At 30.8% G+C, this 21,265-nt stretch overlaps 1 protein-coding gene across 1 annotated transcript in view; it reads left to right on the forward strand.

Annotated features, from left to right (window-relative positions):
- Positions 1-21,265, forward strand: part of LOC134697839 (GRIP and coiled-coil domain-containing protein 2-like) — a 65,155-nt gene that overhangs the window by 13,951 nt on the left and 29,939 nt on the right. The window contains exons 8-16 of the mRNA XM_063560125.1: positions 1,114-1,326; positions 4,867-5,196; positions 6,209-6,304; positions 7,638-7,730; positions 8,909-9,013; positions 12,206-12,328; positions 13,958-14,233; positions 16,051-16,200; positions 20,037-20,312. Coding sequence (XP_063416195.1) covers positions 1,114-1,326; positions 4,867-5,196; positions 6,209-6,304; positions 7,638-7,730; positions 8,909-9,013; positions 12,206-12,328; positions 13,958-14,233; positions 16,051-16,200; positions 20,037-20,312 — 1,662 coding nt within the window. The remainder of the gene's footprint in view (positions 1-1,113; positions 1,327-4,866; positions 5,197-6,208; positions 6,305-7,637; positions 7,731-8,908; positions 9,014-12,205; positions 12,329-13,957; positions 14,234-16,050; positions 16,201-20,036; positions 20,313-21,265) is intronic.

The raw sequence follows: 21,265 nt of genomic DNA on the forward strand, positions 1-21,265 counted from the left end.
AGTAGGCGAGACACTGGTTTCCCCGGAACTTTTACAAATTTTTTCTACTATTTACTGGCCAGTTTTGTCATTTTACTTAAGTAAGATTCATTAGATGTACTGACGAATTCTAATTAGACTCCTCCTTCTTTATGCCAATTATATTTAATTAAATTACATAACTATTGAGTTGAAACATAACATGACAGAAAAGTTGCTGGTCTGGTTTATCGGTGTTCAATCTTTTTGGTCGTATTGAATTTACTTAGTGTATGTTAAAGGCAATTCATAACACCAAACATAAATATTTTATTCGCAATAGTTAAAAAAATATTGCCATTAGTGATTTCAGATCACTTGATTAATTTAGAACAGAGGCCATAGCAACTGCATTATGGGGTTCTCAAAAGAACAGGGTTTACAGTTTAGAAGTTTAGAGGGAATATTTTTGTTAATCAGAGGCCTATTTATTTTAAAAGATCTATATAATCTGTTTTTTGTTTAAATTGACATTACAATCCTTGCCTTTTGAGTAAGCAGTCTATTTTTCGTTTTGTTTATATAGATTAGACCGTTGGTTTTCCCGTTTAAATGGTTTTACACTAGTAATTTTGGGGCCCTTTATAGCTTGTTGTTCGGTGTGAGCCAAGGCTCCGTGTTGAAGGCCGTACTTTAACCTATAATGGTTTACTTTTTAAATTGTTATTCGGATGGAGAGTTGTCTCATTGGCACTCACACCACATCTTCCTATATCTATATATATGGTTATTCAGTCTAGTATTTGTTATAAGATAATTTTCTGATAGTATCCTAGCACCTATAAATAAGTATAATTTAGATATCTTTTAAAAACATTCAAATTTTCCTATCTGTTGAAAACATTAGCTAGCAGAAAAGGAATGATTGATTTTGGTTGAAGAGCAATTGTAGTTTATACTAAATAAAGAGAAACAAATAATTTAAAGAGCTACAGGCTTTCTGCTTCTTTACTTAGTAAGAGTTCAAAAGGTTTTATACAGTTAAAGTGGTTACTGTATAGGGTAGGCATAGATCATATATATTGAACAGTACACCTTTTTACTTTTAGAGTCTCTTGTTGACGATTTTCTTTTATTAATTTTTGTAATTTACAGGTGTGAAGAAACTAACCAGACAATGAACAATCTGACAATATTGTATAATAAAACATGTCAAAAGCTGAATGCTGCAGAGGACACAATTGAAGATCTGAAACAGAATTTTGAAAAATCAGAACATAGTAGACTTCAGATTGAAAACCATACCTTGCACAGAACAATTAGTAATTTAAAAGCAGCTGTAGATGAACAAACGAAAATTAAGGAGAGGTAAAGTTTATTGTTGAATATATGAATGTATGGACTATTCAAGGCAGAAGTATGAACAGGATGATAACTGTACTATAATCTAGACCCTGAAATAAAAAAAATAGTTGAATTCTTCAATCCTTTATAAGTTATGATAATTTCCATTGATAAATATTATGTAATAATTGAAAAAAAATCTGTAAACAATTGGGTGTCACAATGAAGTTACACATACTGAAATGGACATGTCAAAGGGAAAGATTACGCCTTCAAACAAGTTTTAACTCCACCACATTCTATATGTTCCTGTTCAACATCAGCTGTCGATAACACAAAAAACTTACAACTAAGATTGACTGTAAGTATAATGATTTTTTCATGACTTAAGTAGGCTCCAGGGGACAAAAATTTAAGCAAAAAATTTAACATTTGTTTTTTCATAACAATTTTTATTTATTACACTATTAGTTATTACTTTATGGTATGATACAAAAATTAACCAAAAAAATCGATTCGGTTTGGCCCCAGATGACTTTTAAAATGATTATCTCATTGAAAAAGCTCCAAATTATCTCCCTTTGGTGGAAAAAATGTTCTTTTTTGGCATTAGAATTGAAATATCTTTTTCTACTCATTGGTGACCTATATTTTTATGCCCCACCTACGATAGTAGAGGGGCATTATGTTTTCTGGTCTGTGCTGTCCGTTCGTTCATCCCGCTCCAGGTCAAAGTTTTTGGTCGAGGTAGTTTTTGATGAAGCTGAAGTCCAATCAATTTGACACTTAGTACACTTGTTGCTTATCATATGATCTTTCTAATTTTAAAGCCAAATTAGACATTTGACCCCAATTTCCCGGTCCACTGAACATAGAAAATGAAAATGTGAGTTTCAGGTTAAAGTTTTTGGTCAAGGTAGTTTTTGATGAAGTTAAAGTCCAATCAACTTGAAACTTAGTACACATGTTCAACATGGTATGATCTTTCTAATTTTAATGCCAAATTAGATTTTTTACCCAATTTCACGGTCCACTGAACATGGAAAATGATAGTGCGAGTGGGGCATCCGTGTACTTAGGACACATTCTTGTTTATTATTGTTTTCAAATAAGCTATACATAAACTAAAAATTGTATAATTTAAGCGATTTCTATAATTAGGTTCTTTTTTTTAATTTCGATATTACCTATTTTTCTCCTATTTGTTCAACAGAAAAAAAGTACCTTTACAAAAATGTATGCTTCTCTCAAAGGCAGATTGTGAGCATAAATGATCAGTGACCCCTCTTTTTTATTTTATTTTTCTATCAGGTATAAGATAAAGTTCATTTATGGGAAAAATTAGTAAAATCTCATATTAAATAAAAAAAATTATTTAGAACCACAAGCCCCCTTAAGACCAATTTTTGTCGTAAGTTTTTTTTTGTGAAATTGACTCCTGTAGTTCAGTGGCTGTCCTTTGGTTCATATCTGTCATACTTTTTTTCTTCAAAATTGTTTTTTATAAAACATTGTAATTTATTTTCTAAATTGGAATTGTTTGCTATTTTTCAAGTTGGGGTCTTTTATAGTCAACATTTTATTATCAGTTTTTCTCATTGTTGAAGGAATGGGTAGTACAGTTGCTTATTATTTATTACATCCACTTCATTTGAACTTTGGTGGATAGCTGTTTCATTGGCAATCACACCACTTAATTCTTTTTATCTTTTTAGTTCTAAAATGGCTGGCTATTATAACACATTGCTTTTGCAGAATTGAATATATTATCCACATAAACATATTTGTATACAACATTTTATAGTAAATAAGGCCTTTGCTAGTATCTAAGAACAAATTAAGATCTCAAAATGAGACAATTTTTCAGTTTTGAATGAACAGTTAGAAGTTTGAATCCCTAATGCAAATATGGGAGACATTCAAGACAAGAAATCAAAATGCTGCCATCTGATATAATTTATGTCTTGTTAACATTGAAGATGTCCTGTATTATTATTTATAATTGATTTTGATTATCAAATTCAACATGTTCAAAAATCTTGCATTTACATTTTTGTCTTTCTTTAAAATCAGGAAATTTGCAAACAAAAAGACTCAAAAAGCTAAAGTATTTTAATTATTAAGTAAGAAGTTACAGTAAATGTATCAATATGTGAAGTCATTGAAAGGTTCTTTCTACATTTTTTTTACAATTAGAAATAAAAGGCACATGCATGTACCAACTATATTATTTAATTACCTTCATAGATAGTCTATATATGGACAACAGCTCTCTAAAATTATGTGGTACTGATCAATATTTCTCACTCAGACTGTGCTCACACACATCTGTAAAAATAGGCATTTTTTACATTTTGAAGTCTATTTTACTTTGATAATGATGAAAACAATATTTGAACAGTTGAAAGTGCTATTGAAACTATACTAGCCAACAAAAGAAACGATACACGACTTTGAAATATGATGAGAGATGGGCATTATTAGTTGGAACTTCTGTTTTTAAAATTGTCGTTTAAGGTGTTACCTAACACTACAGGGAGATAACTCTGTCAAATCAGTTAAACGTTTTAATTACGTTGTGTTGTTAAGGGAAAATTTAGCTTTTCAAAGATCAAAATAAGTTTTTGTCAAACTGCTATATAACCAGTGTAATTTTTCTGATAAAACGGTTGGTTCAAATTTTTTGAAATTTTTATATTTTTGTCAAAGGGTCAAAGTAAATACTTTGTCAAAATTTTAAGAAAATTAAACGAGCCAAATTAATTTTAGTTAAAGTGTTGGGTACCACCTTAATGTAAATTTTGTAAAAAAAAAAAAATCCTGAAAAAATGTCACGTATGCAAAAAAATAGGTTTTTTATGTTTCCATAATGGTTAAGTATTACTACCTTCAGTATTGGTCAAATGAACGGAAAACTTTATCTTGAATTTGAAAAAAAGTCTTGTATTGTTTCTTTTGTTAACTAGTATATAATAGAAATTAAGGGGATTTATGTAAATATCAATATGATACCAGAAGTTATTACTTTAATATGATATGTGACATGCATGGTTGTTAATCTAACAAAACATACTAAATTGTGTGCAGTTTCTAAAATTTCCAAGGAAAATTTAATTCTACTGGACTTGCTATATTGAAAGGGATTTCATTGCACTGAATTTTGAATAGTGAAGCATTATAAGAAATTTAAAAATAAATTATTCGAATCAAGAAATAACTGTGATAATTTTTCTGTCTATTAAGAAATATGTTATAAAATCTGGTGCAAACTGAATAACCAGCATAGTAAGTAATTCAGAAGAATGCACCACATTTTTAATGTTATTTTGAATGGACAGAAAAAATATTACAGACATTCCTTTTTCCAGTAATTTCATTCTAAATTCTATTTTTAAGGAGTAAATCTTGAAAAAAAACATGGATGACTTTGCTGTCACATGACAAAATTATGTCTTTGAGCTGATAAACAAACCAATTTTAAGTCAATGAGAAGATGCGTTCCATCTAAAATTGAATTATTTAAATATAGAAAATGAAATAATATAGAGAATGTGTACTCCACAGTTTTGAGGAAAAATTAAAAGATTCATTAAAAGCAATAGATGAAGACAAACAGGAAGTACAAAGATACAAGAAAGCTAGAAATGAAGATAAAGTTAAATATGACAAAGTTGTAAGAAAAAATGAGGACATTAGTAGGCAGTTAGAAAGCATAAGAAGTGAAAAAGATGAACTTAGGAATCAACTACAGAAAAGTAAACATTCAGCTGAAATAGAAAAGCAAAAGTCAAAGAAACTAATTGAGGAGCTTAGAAATAAGATTAAGGTCCTGAAGGAAAGGAATGCTAGTTTGCAGGATGTTGAGGGACAGTGCAGTGCTTTATTAAAACAGAGGTAGTCAGAGATATTATTTCATCACTATTGCTTTTTATTTTATGAAATTTGAAATGAACAATATTAGCCTAGGTAATCATTTGAATTCAAGAAATGTAAATACCCCAGGCATATAATTTATTTTATTTTATGTTTCATAGAACCTGCATGATATGGAAATTTAACAGAATGTATATTAATATGTTAAATGAAACTAGAAAGCATGTTTGCATGACTAATCCACATCGTAATCATGTTAATTACACAGCTATACAACTTATCGCTATTTGTCAGCCATTTAGGATATCGCACAGGTTCCCATAAAATTTTGATTTCATAAAACAAAATATCTGACGTCACAATGGAAAAGTGATTGTTGTATGATATCAAAAGTTCAAGCAGCCGGGTCGGCCAGAAATAGCGATAAGGTGTATTGTAACCAAGATCTAGATAGTTTTTAATTGCAAAGGATTTTACTCCTCAATGACATTGGTGAATCCTTTATTTATTATATTACTTTTGTTCTCATTATTATAAAAATTCTTACTTGACTGACATGGACTATAGAATTAGTCTACCAATCAATGGTGTTGTTGCTTTTGGTTTGCACTGTGCAAATGCAGTTGTACATGTATATAGAAAAAAGTGTATGATAGAAATAAGATCAAGGACCTAACATGCCCCACCTAGGGGTATTATGTTTTTTGGTCTGTGTTTCTGTTTGTTAATTTGTTCTTTCATTTTGTCTGTCCATCTATCCATCCGTTCATCCATCTGTCTGTTTATTTATCCACATAAACTCATTCATATAAAGGTAAAAACAATGATGAACATATATTTTTAAACTACTATATAAAGACTTTTTATGATTTGGATAATCATTTAAGTATGTAATATATCAAATATGAGAGTTTGAGTCAAATCGATGAACATAAACTTGACAGCCAATGCCCCTTTAAATATACCAGACATACTTAATAAATAGATTATGTTTTTATATTCTAATGATGTGTTTTTCTTTCCTAATTATAAGGGACCAAGAAAGCCTGGAAAAAGAAAGGATTCAAAAGAAGAAACTATACAAAGAAAATGAAGCATTGAGGAATGAGCAGAACAGACTTGAACAACAGTTTGTTATTAACTTATTTCAAGTTTAAATGTGTAATATCTATACATTTTCATGATTTTATTAATGTTCTGTATACCAAAATGTTCTGTTCATGTGACTAGTTCCATATTAATTTAAACAGAACAATTTGTAATGAGCATCTAATTATGGCATTGAATTGAGGATGGGAGCACCATATAGTTTTCACTTTGTCTGTTCATCTGTCTGTTTATCATAATCTTTGTAAACCCAGTTAAAAAAAATCACAAATTTTGAGAAACATCTATTTTAAACACAAAACTCTAAAATTTTAGGTTGAAGGCAAGTGCAATTTTGCACAGTTGTGCTTCATATTTATATGAGGGTATATATGCGGGACACACAAGTGCAATGGGGACACTGAAGTGCGATGGTCTGTCATTTTGACATTCAATAAAAATAAAAAAGAAGAGGCATAAATAAAACCCTATACATTTTGTACTTTGATTTTCTCATAGTACTCTTATATGTCGAAGAACAGTTTAAATTATAGAAATTTATTTATGGGCAGGCAAAATCAATAATCAGAAACAAAACAAGAAACAGAATCTTCTCAATATTTCTTTTAAGTGCATTCATTCATACAGCTAGCCTAAAAGGGTACAGTAAACACATTACTGAATCTGAATCCAAACTCTTGACCAAAATCCTAATCTCCTTAGGCTTAATAAAAATATATGTGTGGTTCCATTTACCCAACCGACCCTAGTTTAAACCCCCTGACCCTAGAACTTTTTTTTTCATTTCTTAAAAATGAATTTTCAAATGATCAAATTTTGAGGATTGTAAATTTGAATAATTAAATTATTAGATTTCTGTCATCTGAATTTCCATCAGAAGTATCTGTGATGTTTTGACAATAAAGTACTGGACATGCTTCACTATTCAAAACTTTCAATGTCTATGTAAATGAAAACAAATGAAGTTTGGAAAATTTTGGACATTTACAACTATAATACTTTGATACTTTGATACTTATAAATATTCAATATTTTGTCATTAGTATTGTCCAAATGTGTTAAAGTTTTGTCATTGTTAAAAAGTATGTGTGCTTATACAATTCAACTAAGATTGACATGTGTCATCATCAACCATTAAAGGTGGAGTTTATTTGAATTCTTTTATGCACCCCCAAGATGACTGGGGAACAGAATTCTGCAACTTTTTCATTGCTTTAACTAAAAGTACCCATTTAGTATCTACAACTCCTATACTATTACTTTAAAAACCCTATTACAGTGACCTAATTTTTTTGGTGAGGTTATAATTTATGCATGTAGAATATCTTTTTCACTTTACATATCTTTATTTTTAGGTTAAAAACAGTTGATTTTGATAGGAATGAGATTGACCAGAAGAATATAGAGTTGGTTTCACTTAGAAAAAAGTTCAAAATAGTTGAAGAAAAGTGAGAATGCTGTATTTCCAATAGAACATCTCTCCACAAATTACCAAATGACACAGAAATTTAAAACAATAGGTTACTGTATAGCCCTCAACAATGAGAAAAACCCATGCCTTATGGTCAGCTATGAAAGGCATGAAATGACAAAATGTAAAACAATTCAAATGAGAAAACTAGCTGCCTAATTTATGTATAAAATAATGAATGAAAAACAAATATGATTCACAACAAAAAGCAGGAATCACTGAATTAAAGGCTCCTGATTTGGAACAGGCTCATACAGAATGTGGATTAAACTAGTTTGAATGTGCCAAATCTCCTTTAACCTGAAACAGTGGTGTAACAGTAAATCATAAGAACTCACTACAAAAATCAGTTAACTTATGATATAAAAACAAATTGAAATACATCTAGTAACTAAAACAAAAAAGTGGACATGACCGGGTACTTATACATCCCCTAAACAAAAAGATGTTTAGTTCTTATCTGAGAGTACTTACAGTTACTGTCAGCTAGTTCTAAGCCAATAACAAATAATTAAAAAAAAAATATATGTAATTAAGACTAAAAATGTCTGTAAATTTATTTTGCATTTGATGAGCTCTTTATTGATTTTTTGTTTTCAAAGAAATTCAAAAGATGGAAATGTGGGTAATGTTTCTAGAAATGGATAAGTAATTTTCCATTTTGAATTAGCATTTTTGTATTGCTGTTGAGGAGGGGGTATTTACTAAGTTTTATTTTTTGTCTCTCTGTTTGTCCATAAATTGGTTTCCATTTTATTTTCCATTTTAACTTTGCCTCAACCAAATACTATGAAACTTATACAGCATGCTTATAATTATTACCACAAAACACAGGAGAAGTCTACAAAATTTACAAAAAATAATTTACTCAATTTTTCTTCATGTTATGCTTCATTCAAATAACAAAGTTCTGCTAGAATAAGATCTGCAATAATGTTGTTTTATCAAGTTGCATGTATCACTTTCAATCAGTATTTTGCTTTTTTGCCAATCTGCATATAATGTTGATATATGTTCAACTACTTTATTGAAGAATTGTTATATTCTTTTTATTTTATTTTAAAGGGAATATAACTATATTTTATTTGCTTATTAATCTTAATGTTTAATATGATCACAATTATTTTATTTTTTAACATGTTTTATATTTATTAGGCTAACATTCAGTTTAGAAGACAATACAATATTGCAAAGTGATATCGATAGAGTGAAGAAGCATCTTGAAGAAACAAAAAATCAGTTATCTGAATCTGAAGCAAGGTATGCCGTATGGTTCTAATAAATTGATATTGATAAGAATGTTACAGTATTAGTGAAAGTTGAAACATTCAGTTACATTATAAATTATTTTCTTTTAGCCAATCAGTACGTAAATACTGTCGATTCTTTTGTTTTTGTGGTTATCTATTTTCGTGGATTTCTGAAAACTTGTATATTCATTGATATTTGATTTTATGGTTTTGCCAATCTCTGTATACAAAACTGATTGAAATTATATAATTTGTTGAAGATTTTAATTTGTGGTTCACCTGTTTCCACAAAACCCTTGAAAATTGGTATCTAAGTAATAATATTTAACACACAATATTCAATAATACTGAGAGATGTGTTGAGCACTGATCTATCTATCAATAAATCAATCTATTTAATTATTTGTAACCCTTTGTTAAATAGTTTCTTTGTAAGCAGCAATCATTTTACATAGTGAGACCTATATAAAAAAACCTAGGGAGATATAGTATGATTGCTGAAAAGACAACTCTCTATAAGGCCAACTAAAATTAATTATTAGATTTTCATCCAAATTTTTGAAAAAATGTGGCAGGTGGGAGGATTTATTTTAAAAATTTTATTTGTTATGAAGCCCTTTTGTGACATGTTCTTCATATATGAAGGTGTTTAGTTTTAATGGGCAAGATCTTTTTGCGCCAAAAAGTAACTCATTTGCGCCATAACTTAATTGCGCCAATACTTCTTTTGCGCCACCTAATTTTCAAAACTATAGGTATCATTTGCACCAATAAAATAATCATCTAATTGCTTATTTTTATTTATAAATAACAACTATTAATGTAAAGATTGACTTCCCTTCTCCTTTATCCGGGCTTGGGACCGGCAATTTTCCTTCACCAAGTCTGACCAAGACGAAATCTACATGACTTACATGTAATAAGGAAGTCTGAAAATATGTCTCGTACTGTTTTGTGTTTTATCTGTGAATAACCTAGTACAACACGACTTAACTGTACATCTCCATCTTATTTCTCCAGTTTTCTTACAAATGCCTGACGGACTTTGTTTTCTTCAACAGTGATGACCGGTTTTCCTCTATCGGACTCTATTTTGTTAATGGTATATCAGACATTTTGACTCGTGAGAAAATATTTTATAACTAAAAAAATATTTTTTGGTCAGTTTACTTAAATTTGATGAGTGTTCAGTTACAATGTAAATCGGGGTGGTGTTCTCGAAAGAATCCTAAGATTCGTCCTAAGTCATAGATAAGACCAATTTTAGGATGGACATAGGATCGACTTAGGACACTCTTAAGTTGTGTCTCGAAGCTCTCTCAGACGAATCTTATGTTAGGATGTCCTAAACATATCCTAAGTCAAAATTTTAAATCGTTAAAGTAATTTTTTTGTGAAAAATTTATTAATGACGAAATTATTTAATAAAATTATTTATGAATTTTATAATAACATGTATAGAATGAAAGGCATAATTACCAATGTAATTGTATCAAAAAGGATTGTAATTTAAACTAGAAAACAATTTGTTTTGAAATGAGAATTAAATTTGTAGTGTAATCGTATCGTGAAACACGAAGTTCAAAGTTTAAAATCATGCACAATTTCTTTATATACAAGTTAATAACCGATGGTGCGTTTCATTTCATGTTCATTTTCATGTAAAATAATGAGCAAAAAGCGAAATCCAAACTTTATTATGCTAGGATGAAGATAGGATGATCTTAAGACACCTTATTGGGTGTCCTTAGTTAGGACGAAAAATGAGATATACCATAAGTTAAGAGAGCTTCAAGAACACGACTTATGACAAAGACTTGTCATAAGATAGACTTAGGACACGTCCTAAAACTAAGATAGCTTCGAGAACACCACCCCTGATGTGGAAAGGTTAATTATATTACATGTATGATATAGGTAAAACATGTACAGGTATGCTATAAGTAAAAAATATTTACAGGTAAATGTGGCGCTATTTCATTTCATTTATTGGCGCAATTAATACCATTAAAATTAAAGAGAGTGGCGCTATTAATACCTTTTCAAAACTGCAATTGGCGCAAATTGATTCTGCCCCTTTTAATTTAGGTTAGTTCAAACATATTTATTTTTTAATTAATGGATTAATTGGGAAACCAGTTATTGCAACTTAGATTTATCCCTTTTCAGCAACAATAGCCTGTTCTTTTTCGAAATCTATAAGGTCGTCTTTTTAATTACATGCAAGACATATGGCTCTCTCTTAACACAGGTCAGACATTTATCCTTCTGGCAGATTATCATCTTTTCTCAAGACCATACTCACAAATGGTGTCAAGGGAGAACAGACACTTTAGTCCCTGATATTTTCTCCCCATGTATGCAAGTGTAATAAAAAGCTTATATCATGTATATATGCATGTATGAGAAATCAAAATTTTCAAATTCTCAAATATATCTGATTGGCAACTACTGTTTTACATGTAATTGCCGCCCGGGAGACCTATTTATTGTAAGCAGTAAAAACATGGAGAAATGTTCTCTTCAGTTGGACTATACCTTTATCATCGGCACATCCAATTTATTTTGCTTTCTAAAAGATGGTTTGTAGTCCCCATAAAATGAAGCAATTTTGCTTTGATATGCATCACAAGAATTTAGTCCAAATAATCATGACATCTTGAAATGCTGTTATATTTTATTGCTTTGACGCATTACAGCATAGCCTTTCAAGACGTCATAATTATTTGAAACACACAAGTATAATGAGTACCAAATACAATGAAAAGTTTTAACTCAGTGTTGTAAAAAATAGGGTTAATGCTTATGCAAGATTCAAATATAATAACAATGTAAAAAAACAAGAACTTAACAAAAAGAAAAAACATAATAACTCTTTTCAGGGTATTGGAACAGAGATTGTTTTCTGTTTGTCATTGAAAAAAACCCAATATATGGTCATAAATGTATGTAACAAGTTTATGCTTGTATCAAATTCTTTCAACAAAAAACAGTAAGGCCAGAAAATTAAACTGATGAATATAAATTTAATTTTTATGTTTCATAATTTAAAAAAAAAAGATTTTAATAGAACATGTGCAACATATAACTTCACATAAAAAACAGTTTCAAGACTTGATTATACATGTTCAGCTTACCATGTTTTGATGATACTATAATTTGATGACACTATTACAGTGCAAGCATTTTATTGTCTTTTCAGATATATTGGAGTTGGCAGTAAATCAGATACAGAAAAAGAAAATGCCACACTGAGATTGGAAGTCTCAGATGCAGTAAAAGATGTAGTAACAATAAGAGAACAGTATGGTGTTCTTTCAAATCAGTAAGGTTTTATAAACCATATTTTTGTGACAAAAATGTCAGTTATTTATTTGGGGATGTACAGCGGTCGGGCGGCAACCAAATGTTGACTGTGCAATTACTCATGAACCATTCAACTAAAGCTTTTAGAATTTTAAAATGTTGTTACTGACAACAAAATAAAGGTCAAGTTTAATAATGAAGATTTTGACTTTTACCGTGAAGGAGTTATGGTTCTTGAAAGATTGAAAAATGGTGTTTCCAGACGTGTCCCTGCATTTACTCATGAACTGTTCAACCAAAGCTTCTCAAATTTTAATATGTTGTTACTGATGACAAAATGAAGATCAAGTTTAAAAATGACGATTTTGACTGTAACGGTTCAGGAGTTATGGTTCTTGAAAAATTGTAAACATGGCGTTTCCAGTCATGTCCTTGCATTTACTCATGAACTGTTAAACAAAAGCTTTTCAAATTTTAATATGTTGTTACTGATGACAAAATGGAGGTCAAGTTCAATAATGTCGATTTTGACTTTTACCGTTCAGGAGTTATGGTTCTTGAAAGATAAGAAAATGGTGTTTCCATTCATGTTGTTGCATTTACTCAAGAACCATTCAACCTAAGCTTTTAAAATTTTAATATGTTGTTTCTGATAACAAAATGGAGGTCAAATTTGATATTGAAGATTTTCACTTTCACCATTCTTCAGTTTTGGTTCTTGTGATATTGCCAGGACACAAATAAATGTTAAATAAATCCTGTTTGCTGTCGTTGTGACAGCCTCTTGTATAGTCTTAGATAGCCTTATCAACAAAGTGGAAATTCTAATGAGGAACCACGATTTTTCATGATTTTTTTCTAAATTGTCTAATAGTGTTAGTTATCATGTAGATAATCTTGGGTCTGAATTACAGTAGTCTGAAGTAAGGAATATGTGAAGTAACTTGGTCAACGATTTTCATCATCTTCAATCTTGTTTCACAAGTAAATTCATGAAAGTATTCTGATTTTAAGTCTTAAAATAAACACAATTTAAGGGCCTTTTTATTTAACCAGATTTCTGGAAGATAATTGATTATTAATTTGTTGATGTACAGAAGGTTGCTTGGCGGTCGTGCTGCTGCCAAACAGTGTCTGTTCAATAACTTAAAAACACTTCACCAAATCTTTTTATATTTAGATATCTTGCTTCCTGGGATTAGCTATAGATGAAAGTCAAGTTGGATTTTCACGATAATGACTTTTACGGTTGTTGAGATGTAGACCTTTAAGTAGCAAAAAGTGAAACTTTGATTGATTTTTGGCGTTTCTGTTTCTAAATTCTACAAAAAAATTATTTCTTTATTTAGCTTGATCCTGTTTTCCAGATTTCCAACAATTGTGCAAACCAATTGATAATAAAAAAAAAAACCAAGATACCTTTTTAAATAAGTACACAGTTTGTTTTCTCGAACACTCTTTATTGCTTCAAAATCACAAAACATTATAATGTATTTCACAGGAAATTTTGACAGAATATGTGACATGTCTTTTTCATTTCGCCTCCCTTTTGGTAAAGTCAAATCAATTAATTTTGATATTTTTTAGACAAAATATTTTTAAATTATGCCAACAATGTTAATTTTATTTGTGAAACTTTTCATTGTAGATGTGATGAACAAAAGAAAAAATTAAAAATTGAAATTGAAAATTTGCAGCAAGACAATCTTCATTTAGAACATGAAAAATCTGACTTGAAAGCTAAGTTGGAATCACTGCAACAGAAATCAAATCTTTTTAAATCCAATCAACTTGGTAAAAAGAATTTATATGATGAAAAAATGGAAAACCTTGTCCAGCAAAAACTACAATTAGAAAATGACAAAGGACGTTTGGGAAACAAAGTATACTCACTTGAAAATGAAAAGATTGAAATACAAGAAAGGTAACTTATTTTTATAATAATATTATAAAAGGTTCAAGTGAACTTTTAATAACTTGTTGCCCATCTTCTATCATCTTCACTTTTTTGCAGTTAGATTTTACATATGGTTTCTCCTCTAAAGCCTATTGAAACAAAATTTTGTCACAATCATCAATTTGGTATCCAGTTTAAAAAATGCATCTGATGGTTCTACATTCTAACCTAGACTGCTGACATGGTAAAAAAAGTTTTTCATGTAAACTTTTTACTCAGAGACAACTCCTAAGGAAGTAATTGACATCTAACAAAGTTGTTTATTTCTTGACTTCAGGTCATTAAGTAAACATCTAAACTCATTATAATGCATTTAGCAAAATGTTTAGAATTAGTTAACCCTAAAATATTCAATTTTTTTTTAGATTAACAAAACTGGAATCAAATATGAAATTTCTCAAAGAAATGAAAGCCGAAAATGATAATTTAAAAGTTTCATTGGCAGGAGCAAAAAGAGAATTAGAAAGTATGGAAAAGAAGTATGTATTAATATTATTTCAATGTATGTTTTTACAGCCTTTTAATGACTATCCTGATTTATTTTAATAAGTTGCAGAGGATGCATCAGTCTTTTCCTCGATATGTCTGTCTACACTTCAATGGACAATAACACATATTTGCTATAGGACATTAATTTCAGAATTTAGCATTATTGACTTTCATCGATCATAAATATTTTATGAAAATTAAAAGATCAAAAGTTGTACAGTTTAGGTTATAAAAGATTAAATGAGTATAATCCTGCATGCCGTTGTAGTTCTGTGACTGTTATTAAAGTATTCTCAGATTTGGCCTTATTCTATGTTCTCTAGATCATATCAGTAGTCAAACCTACCCATGGGAATCTTTGCATGTCTTGATTTGGACAATGGTTGTTTTATATCGTTGGACACTTGAATTCGTGGATTATGAAAGTCATCCACAAAAACCACGAAAATTTGGTACCCCACGAATAAAAGTACTTTCACAGTAGTGCAATTTATTTACGACCTAAAGCTAAGGTAATTGGTGTTAATTAATAGTGTGTTTGACACCAAAGCTGTCAAGTGAAGCCATGCACTTAATGGGTCACTTATTTTGACAGTTTACATATTAGCTAGATGAACTTCCTGTTCATGGAAGAATTACGAATTTGCCGGTATTTCAAAGGAATATTTTCTTATGAAATCAGTCTCAAGGCAAAGAAATACTGGTGAAATCGGGTCATTTTCAGAATTCCCATGTTATTTCAATGACCCGGCGGGTGTCCAGGTGATCCCTCAGCATTGCGAAAATCTCGGGTCACACCCACAGAATACGGGTCAGTTGACATGTATGAATAGACACATAAGACATGTACAATGAGACTAAATGCATGATTTCATTTAAAAAAAAAAGGGCAAGGAATTTTGATGCGATTATAACCGATAGTCGGTTGGTTGCTGTCAACTAATTGTAATAGATAATCGGTTGGTAATTTCAACCGAATATCCAACACTACTTGCTTATTAAAAGTGAAACATTGCTACAATTGTAATTTGATGGACTTGTCAAATTAGGTCCAAGTGCAGAGGTTGAAAGATAAAAAAATTGAAGACTTATTCTGTACTTGCAACAACCAACTATCTAAATCATTTCATGAAATGCAGTGAAAGATGGTAGCCAAATTTTTTTTTGAATATTTTACATCTAAAACATAGTTGCTTTTCAAAAATGAAAAACCTAAGAGTTTCATGTGTGTGTATTTTTGTACAATTTTATATTCTGCAATTATAAGAAAATTCATTATCACATGATTTTTGTAGGTCAGAAAGACTTGAGTATGAAAGGACATGTCTTGAGAACATAAGATCAGAAAATGAAGGTTTAAAAGCGTCTTTGGCAGTTTGTAAAAGTGAATTAGAGGAGTATAAAGAAAAGCAAGTATTAAAAATGATAACAAAAATGGTTGAGCAGTAATAATCACTACAGTTTATTATTTCTTTTGACAAGCTATATCAGATTAAATGTGTCAGAATTGACACTAGCATCTAAGTTAGTTACAAAATATTTTTATGTTTTACAAGTGCAGGAAATGACTGCTTAAAATATTAGCATAGAATATCAATTACTTTAATGTTTTCAAATTATTTCCTTGCTTTGATAACTATTTGAAGTACAGGGGACATGCACTAGTACTGGTCCTTCAACAATATTTTATTTTAATCTTGCACTAATTTCAATATGTAGAGGTGCAGCTGGTTATTGATGAATTTTTGTGTTATGTGTTCATGTGCTAAAATACTATGTATCAATATCTTATTGTAATTTGTCCATAGTATCCATTGAAAGAGCAGAGCCAGCACATAAATGAATCATTTAACAAACTTGTAAGACCTGTTGGTGACCTTCTGCTGTAGTTTTTTCTATGTTCGGGTTGTTGTCTCTTTGACACATTCTCCATTTCCATTCTCAATTTTATTATAAACTAATATTGATTAACCTAAATAGTAGGATTATTGATGTCTGGTACCAAGGTTCATAATACTAAGCTTTGTTTTCATAGTGTAAAACATTTTAAGATCTGTCACTGTCTATCCTGTTTTGGCCTAGGATGTAAACAGTTTTTTTAAAATACAAGTTTTCAACACTTAGTAATTCCAGGATTTGATCAAAAAGTCATATCTAGTATAAACTCTTTTCAAATATGAATAGAAAATTCACCAGATCTCCTTAAATGAAGTTGAATCTCTGCACCCGCTTACATAATTTTTAACCGGATTTTTGTGACAAAAATGTCGGTTATTGATTTGGGGATGTACGGCGGGCAGCCGGGCGACGGCAATCAAATGTTGTCCGTGCATTAACTCATGAACTGTTCAACCAAAGCTTTTAAAATTTTAATATGTTATTACTGACAACTATACGAAGGTCAAGTTAAATAATGGCGATTTTGACTTTCACCGTTCTTGAAAGATTGAAAAATGGAGTTTCCAGTCGTGTCCGTGCATTTATGCATGAACTGTTCTACCAAAGCTTCTGAAATTTTAATATGCTGTTACTGATGACAAAATGGAGGTCAAGTTCAATAATGACGATTTTGACATTTACCGTTCAGGAGTTATGGTTCTTGAAAGATTGAAAAATGGTGTTTCCCGTCTTGTCTGTGCATTTTCCCATGAACCATTCAACCAAAGCTTTTGAAATTTTAATATGTTGTTACTGATGACAAAATAGAGGTCAAGTTTAATAATGACGATTTTCACTCTCACCATTCATCAGTAATGGTTCTTGTGATATTGCCAGGACACATATAAATGTTAATAAATCCTGTTAGCTGTCGTTGTGACAGCCTCTTGTAATTAGATTCTTTGAAGGTGTGTCATCAAATGTTCCTTTCGTTGAGGTCTGTCACGTAGCACATATAAAACTCTCAGAATTATTGTTTTTATTAATTTTAACTGATCATGATATCTTTAAATGTGTCATCATGACCAATATATTAATATATAAACTCATCATAGATACCAGGACTAAATTTAGTATACGCCAGAAGCGTTTCGTCTACAAAAGACTCATCAGTGATGCTTGAATCCAAAAAAGTTAAAAAGGCCAAATAAAGTACGAAGTTGAAGAGCATTGAGGACCAAAATTCCTAAAAGGACTGCCAAATACAGCTAAGGTAATCTATGCCTGAGGTAGAAAAGCCTCAGTATTTCAAAAAATTCAAAAATAAATGTATTATAATTATCACCACCATGCAGAATATGTCTCATAAACAGTAAGAGACAGTGCATATATGTTTACCACAAGTACCTTCACTAGGGAGGAATATCTAACCCCTTTATCTCATTAATTGTTTGAAAAAAATATCTTGTTACATGTCCATATTCAACACACTTAATATTCATGCATATTATTAGGGCCCCCCCTTTTATTAGGGCCCGCCTTTAGGCGGATCTCCCTATAGTGATCGCTCCGTCCGTCTGTCCATCCGTCTGTCTGTCCGTCCGTCCATTACACTTTAACTTCGTGTCCGCTCCATATCTAGAGAACCATTATGATTTCATACTTTATAATTTACATGTTTATTAACCATCACCAGAGGGCATGTCATGATGTATGTACAACTTCCTAGGTCAAAGGTCAAGGTAAACAAACTTTGGTTTCAGTTGACAACCCTGTGTCCTGTGGTGAAGATAGTGTCCGCTCTATATCTTGAGAACCGTTATGATTTCAAAGTTTATACTTGACATCCATTTTAACCAACACCAGAGGGGGTGTCATGATGTATGTACAATTTCCTAGGTCAAAGGTCAAGGTCAAAAACTTTGGTTTCATTTGACAACCCCGTGTCCTGTGGTGAAGATCGTATCCGCTCCATATCTAGATAACTGTTATGATTTTATACTTAATACTACACATGTTTATAAACCAACACCAGAGGGTGTGTCATGATGTATGTACAACTTCCTAGGTCAAAGGTCAAGGTCAAAAACTTTGGTTTCAGTTGACAACCCTGTGTCCTGTGGTGAAGATTGTATCTGCTCCATATCTAGATAACGGTTATGATTTCAAAGTTTATACTTGACATCCATTTTAACCACCACCAGAGGGGGTGTCATGATGTATGTACAACTTCCTAGGTCAAAGATCAAGGTAAAAAAAAACTTTGGTTTCACTTGACAACCCTGTGTCCTGTAGTGAAGATCGTGTCTGCTCTATATCTTGAGAACCGTTATGATTTCAAATATTATACTTGACATCCATTTTAACCAACACCAGAGGGTGTGTCATGATGTATGTACAACTTCCTAGGTCAAAGGTCTGTCTGTCTGTTGGTCTGTCCATCGCTAACAAATTTGATCCACACTATATTTTGAGAGGACAGCTGTTATTATTGCATACTTTATACCTGACAAACATTTTCAATTTAACATATTTATTAACCAACACCAGATAATGTGTCATAATGTATGCATCCTAGGTCAAAGGTCAGTTCGTCGGTCTGTCCATTCGTTTGTTGTTCTTAACAGTGATCATTTCCAAGTTTTTGCTGATCTTCAATTGTAAACTAATTAAGCGATATTGTGTATAAGTTTTTTTACAAATTTTATTCCACAATTTTCCTGATAGAAATAATTTGCTTCTTTGTGTTATATTTTTCTTAAAGTAAAATCCATATTTTTCAAAAAGTTGAAGCCCCTCAGCAATTTTTATTTTTTTAACATTTAGTTGGCATTCTTTTTTGGTGGGTCATTATATATTGAAGGCATAATTCTAAAAATATGTGATAAATATCAATTGGGCAGCACCTTTAAATATATTGTTCTAACATCAATCCATATATCCAGAAGTCACCTTAGGGTAGTCAACAATGAGTTCACATCATGCAGTCATATCACTATTATACTATGAAAGTAAGTTGAGAATATTTATCAGTTTTAACTTAAAATCTTAGAATAAAATCACACATGTGACTATGTAATAACTTCAAATAATGCTTCATATCAGATTATCCATACAACTTATTTACCCCACGTTATTGACAGCGGGGCCCACAGAAATGGCTCCCATCTCAATGGTATCTAGTTAATTAAAATAACAAGCCAAGGTTTACGCCCCGATGTAATTGATTAACATTTTGAAATCTAAAAGATGCTAAGCCTTTTACCATATGTACTTTTATTTATCATAGCAATAATTTTCCAATACTAAAATGTGTTTATTATGCCTTTCACAACCTTCTTAACTTGCTTTAGATAAAAGGAAGACATAATTGTTTAAATGTGTTTTAAATTTTATGAAATAGGTACAAAATAGAAACCGCTATTAGAATAAGTACTGATGGTATAACCAAACAGAACCAGGATGAAAATGACAGATTAAGAAAAGAGAGAAATTCAGCTAGAAATGAGTTGCATAGAGTAATTAGGGAAAAAGAAGACATTTCAAAACACTTCAATGCTGAAGTGAATATTGCTAAAGCAGAATATGAGACCAAAGATAGAGAAAAGAGTGAATTGCTTGATTTGTTTAAGATGGAAAAAGGCAGATTAGAACTTGAAATTGAAACACTTAAATCAAGGTAATGTTTGAAAATTAACAACAAACAAATTCAACACAATTAAAAGGTACCAATTTACTGCATTGCAACTATATATAAAGTGTGAACTGAATCATAAAATAAAATTGAGAATGGAAATGGGGAATGTGTCAAAGAGACAACAACCTGACCAATGAAAAGAACAACAGCAGAAGGTCACCAACAGGTCTTCAATGTAGCGGGAAATTCCCGCACCCGGAGGCATCCTTCAGCAGGCCCCCAAACAAATTTATACTAGTATAGTGATAATGAACACCATACTAATTTCCAAATTGTACACAAGAAACTAAAAGTAAAATGATACAAGACTAACAAAGGCCAGAGGCTCCTGACTTGGGACAGGCGCAAAAATGCGGCGGGGTTAAACATGTTTGTGAGATCTCAACCCTCCCCCTATACCTCTAATAAATGTAGAAAAGTAAACGCATAACAATACGTACATTAAAATTCAGTTCAAGAGAAGTCTGAGTCTGATGTCAGAAGATATAACCAAAGAAAATAAACAAAATGACATTAATACATAAATTACAACAGACTACTAGCAGTTAACTGACATGCCAGCTCCAGACTTCAATTAAACTGATTGAAAGATTATGATTTCATCATATGAATATTAGGCACAATCCTTCCCGGTAGGGGTTAAGTATCATACCATCATAACATATATGAGAAGAACATAACATACTTGTCTGATCTGATCCAAGTAGATACTTATCTCAAGTTTTTCAACATAGCCTAGGAAATGAATATTAAATAGTCTTGATAATGATTGTGAAATAATATGTTCATGCAATGATTGCTGCTTAAATGAATAAAAATTAGTACATGGAAATTGTTCATTACCATTTTTCAGTTTTAAATCCTGGTTTAAAAATGAGTAATTAAATTGTTTGTAAGAAATGAATTTGTTATCTTGGTGTAATCAGGAATTTAAC

The sequence above is a fragment of the Mytilus trossulus genome, chromosome 14 (genome assembly GCF_036588685.1).
Source record: "Mytilus trossulus isolate FHL-02 chromosome 14, PNRI_Mtr1.1.1.hap1, whole genome shotgun sequence".
Lineage (NCBI taxonomy): Eukaryota > Metazoa > Mollusca > Bivalvia > Mytilida > Mytilidae > Mytilus > Mytilus trossulus.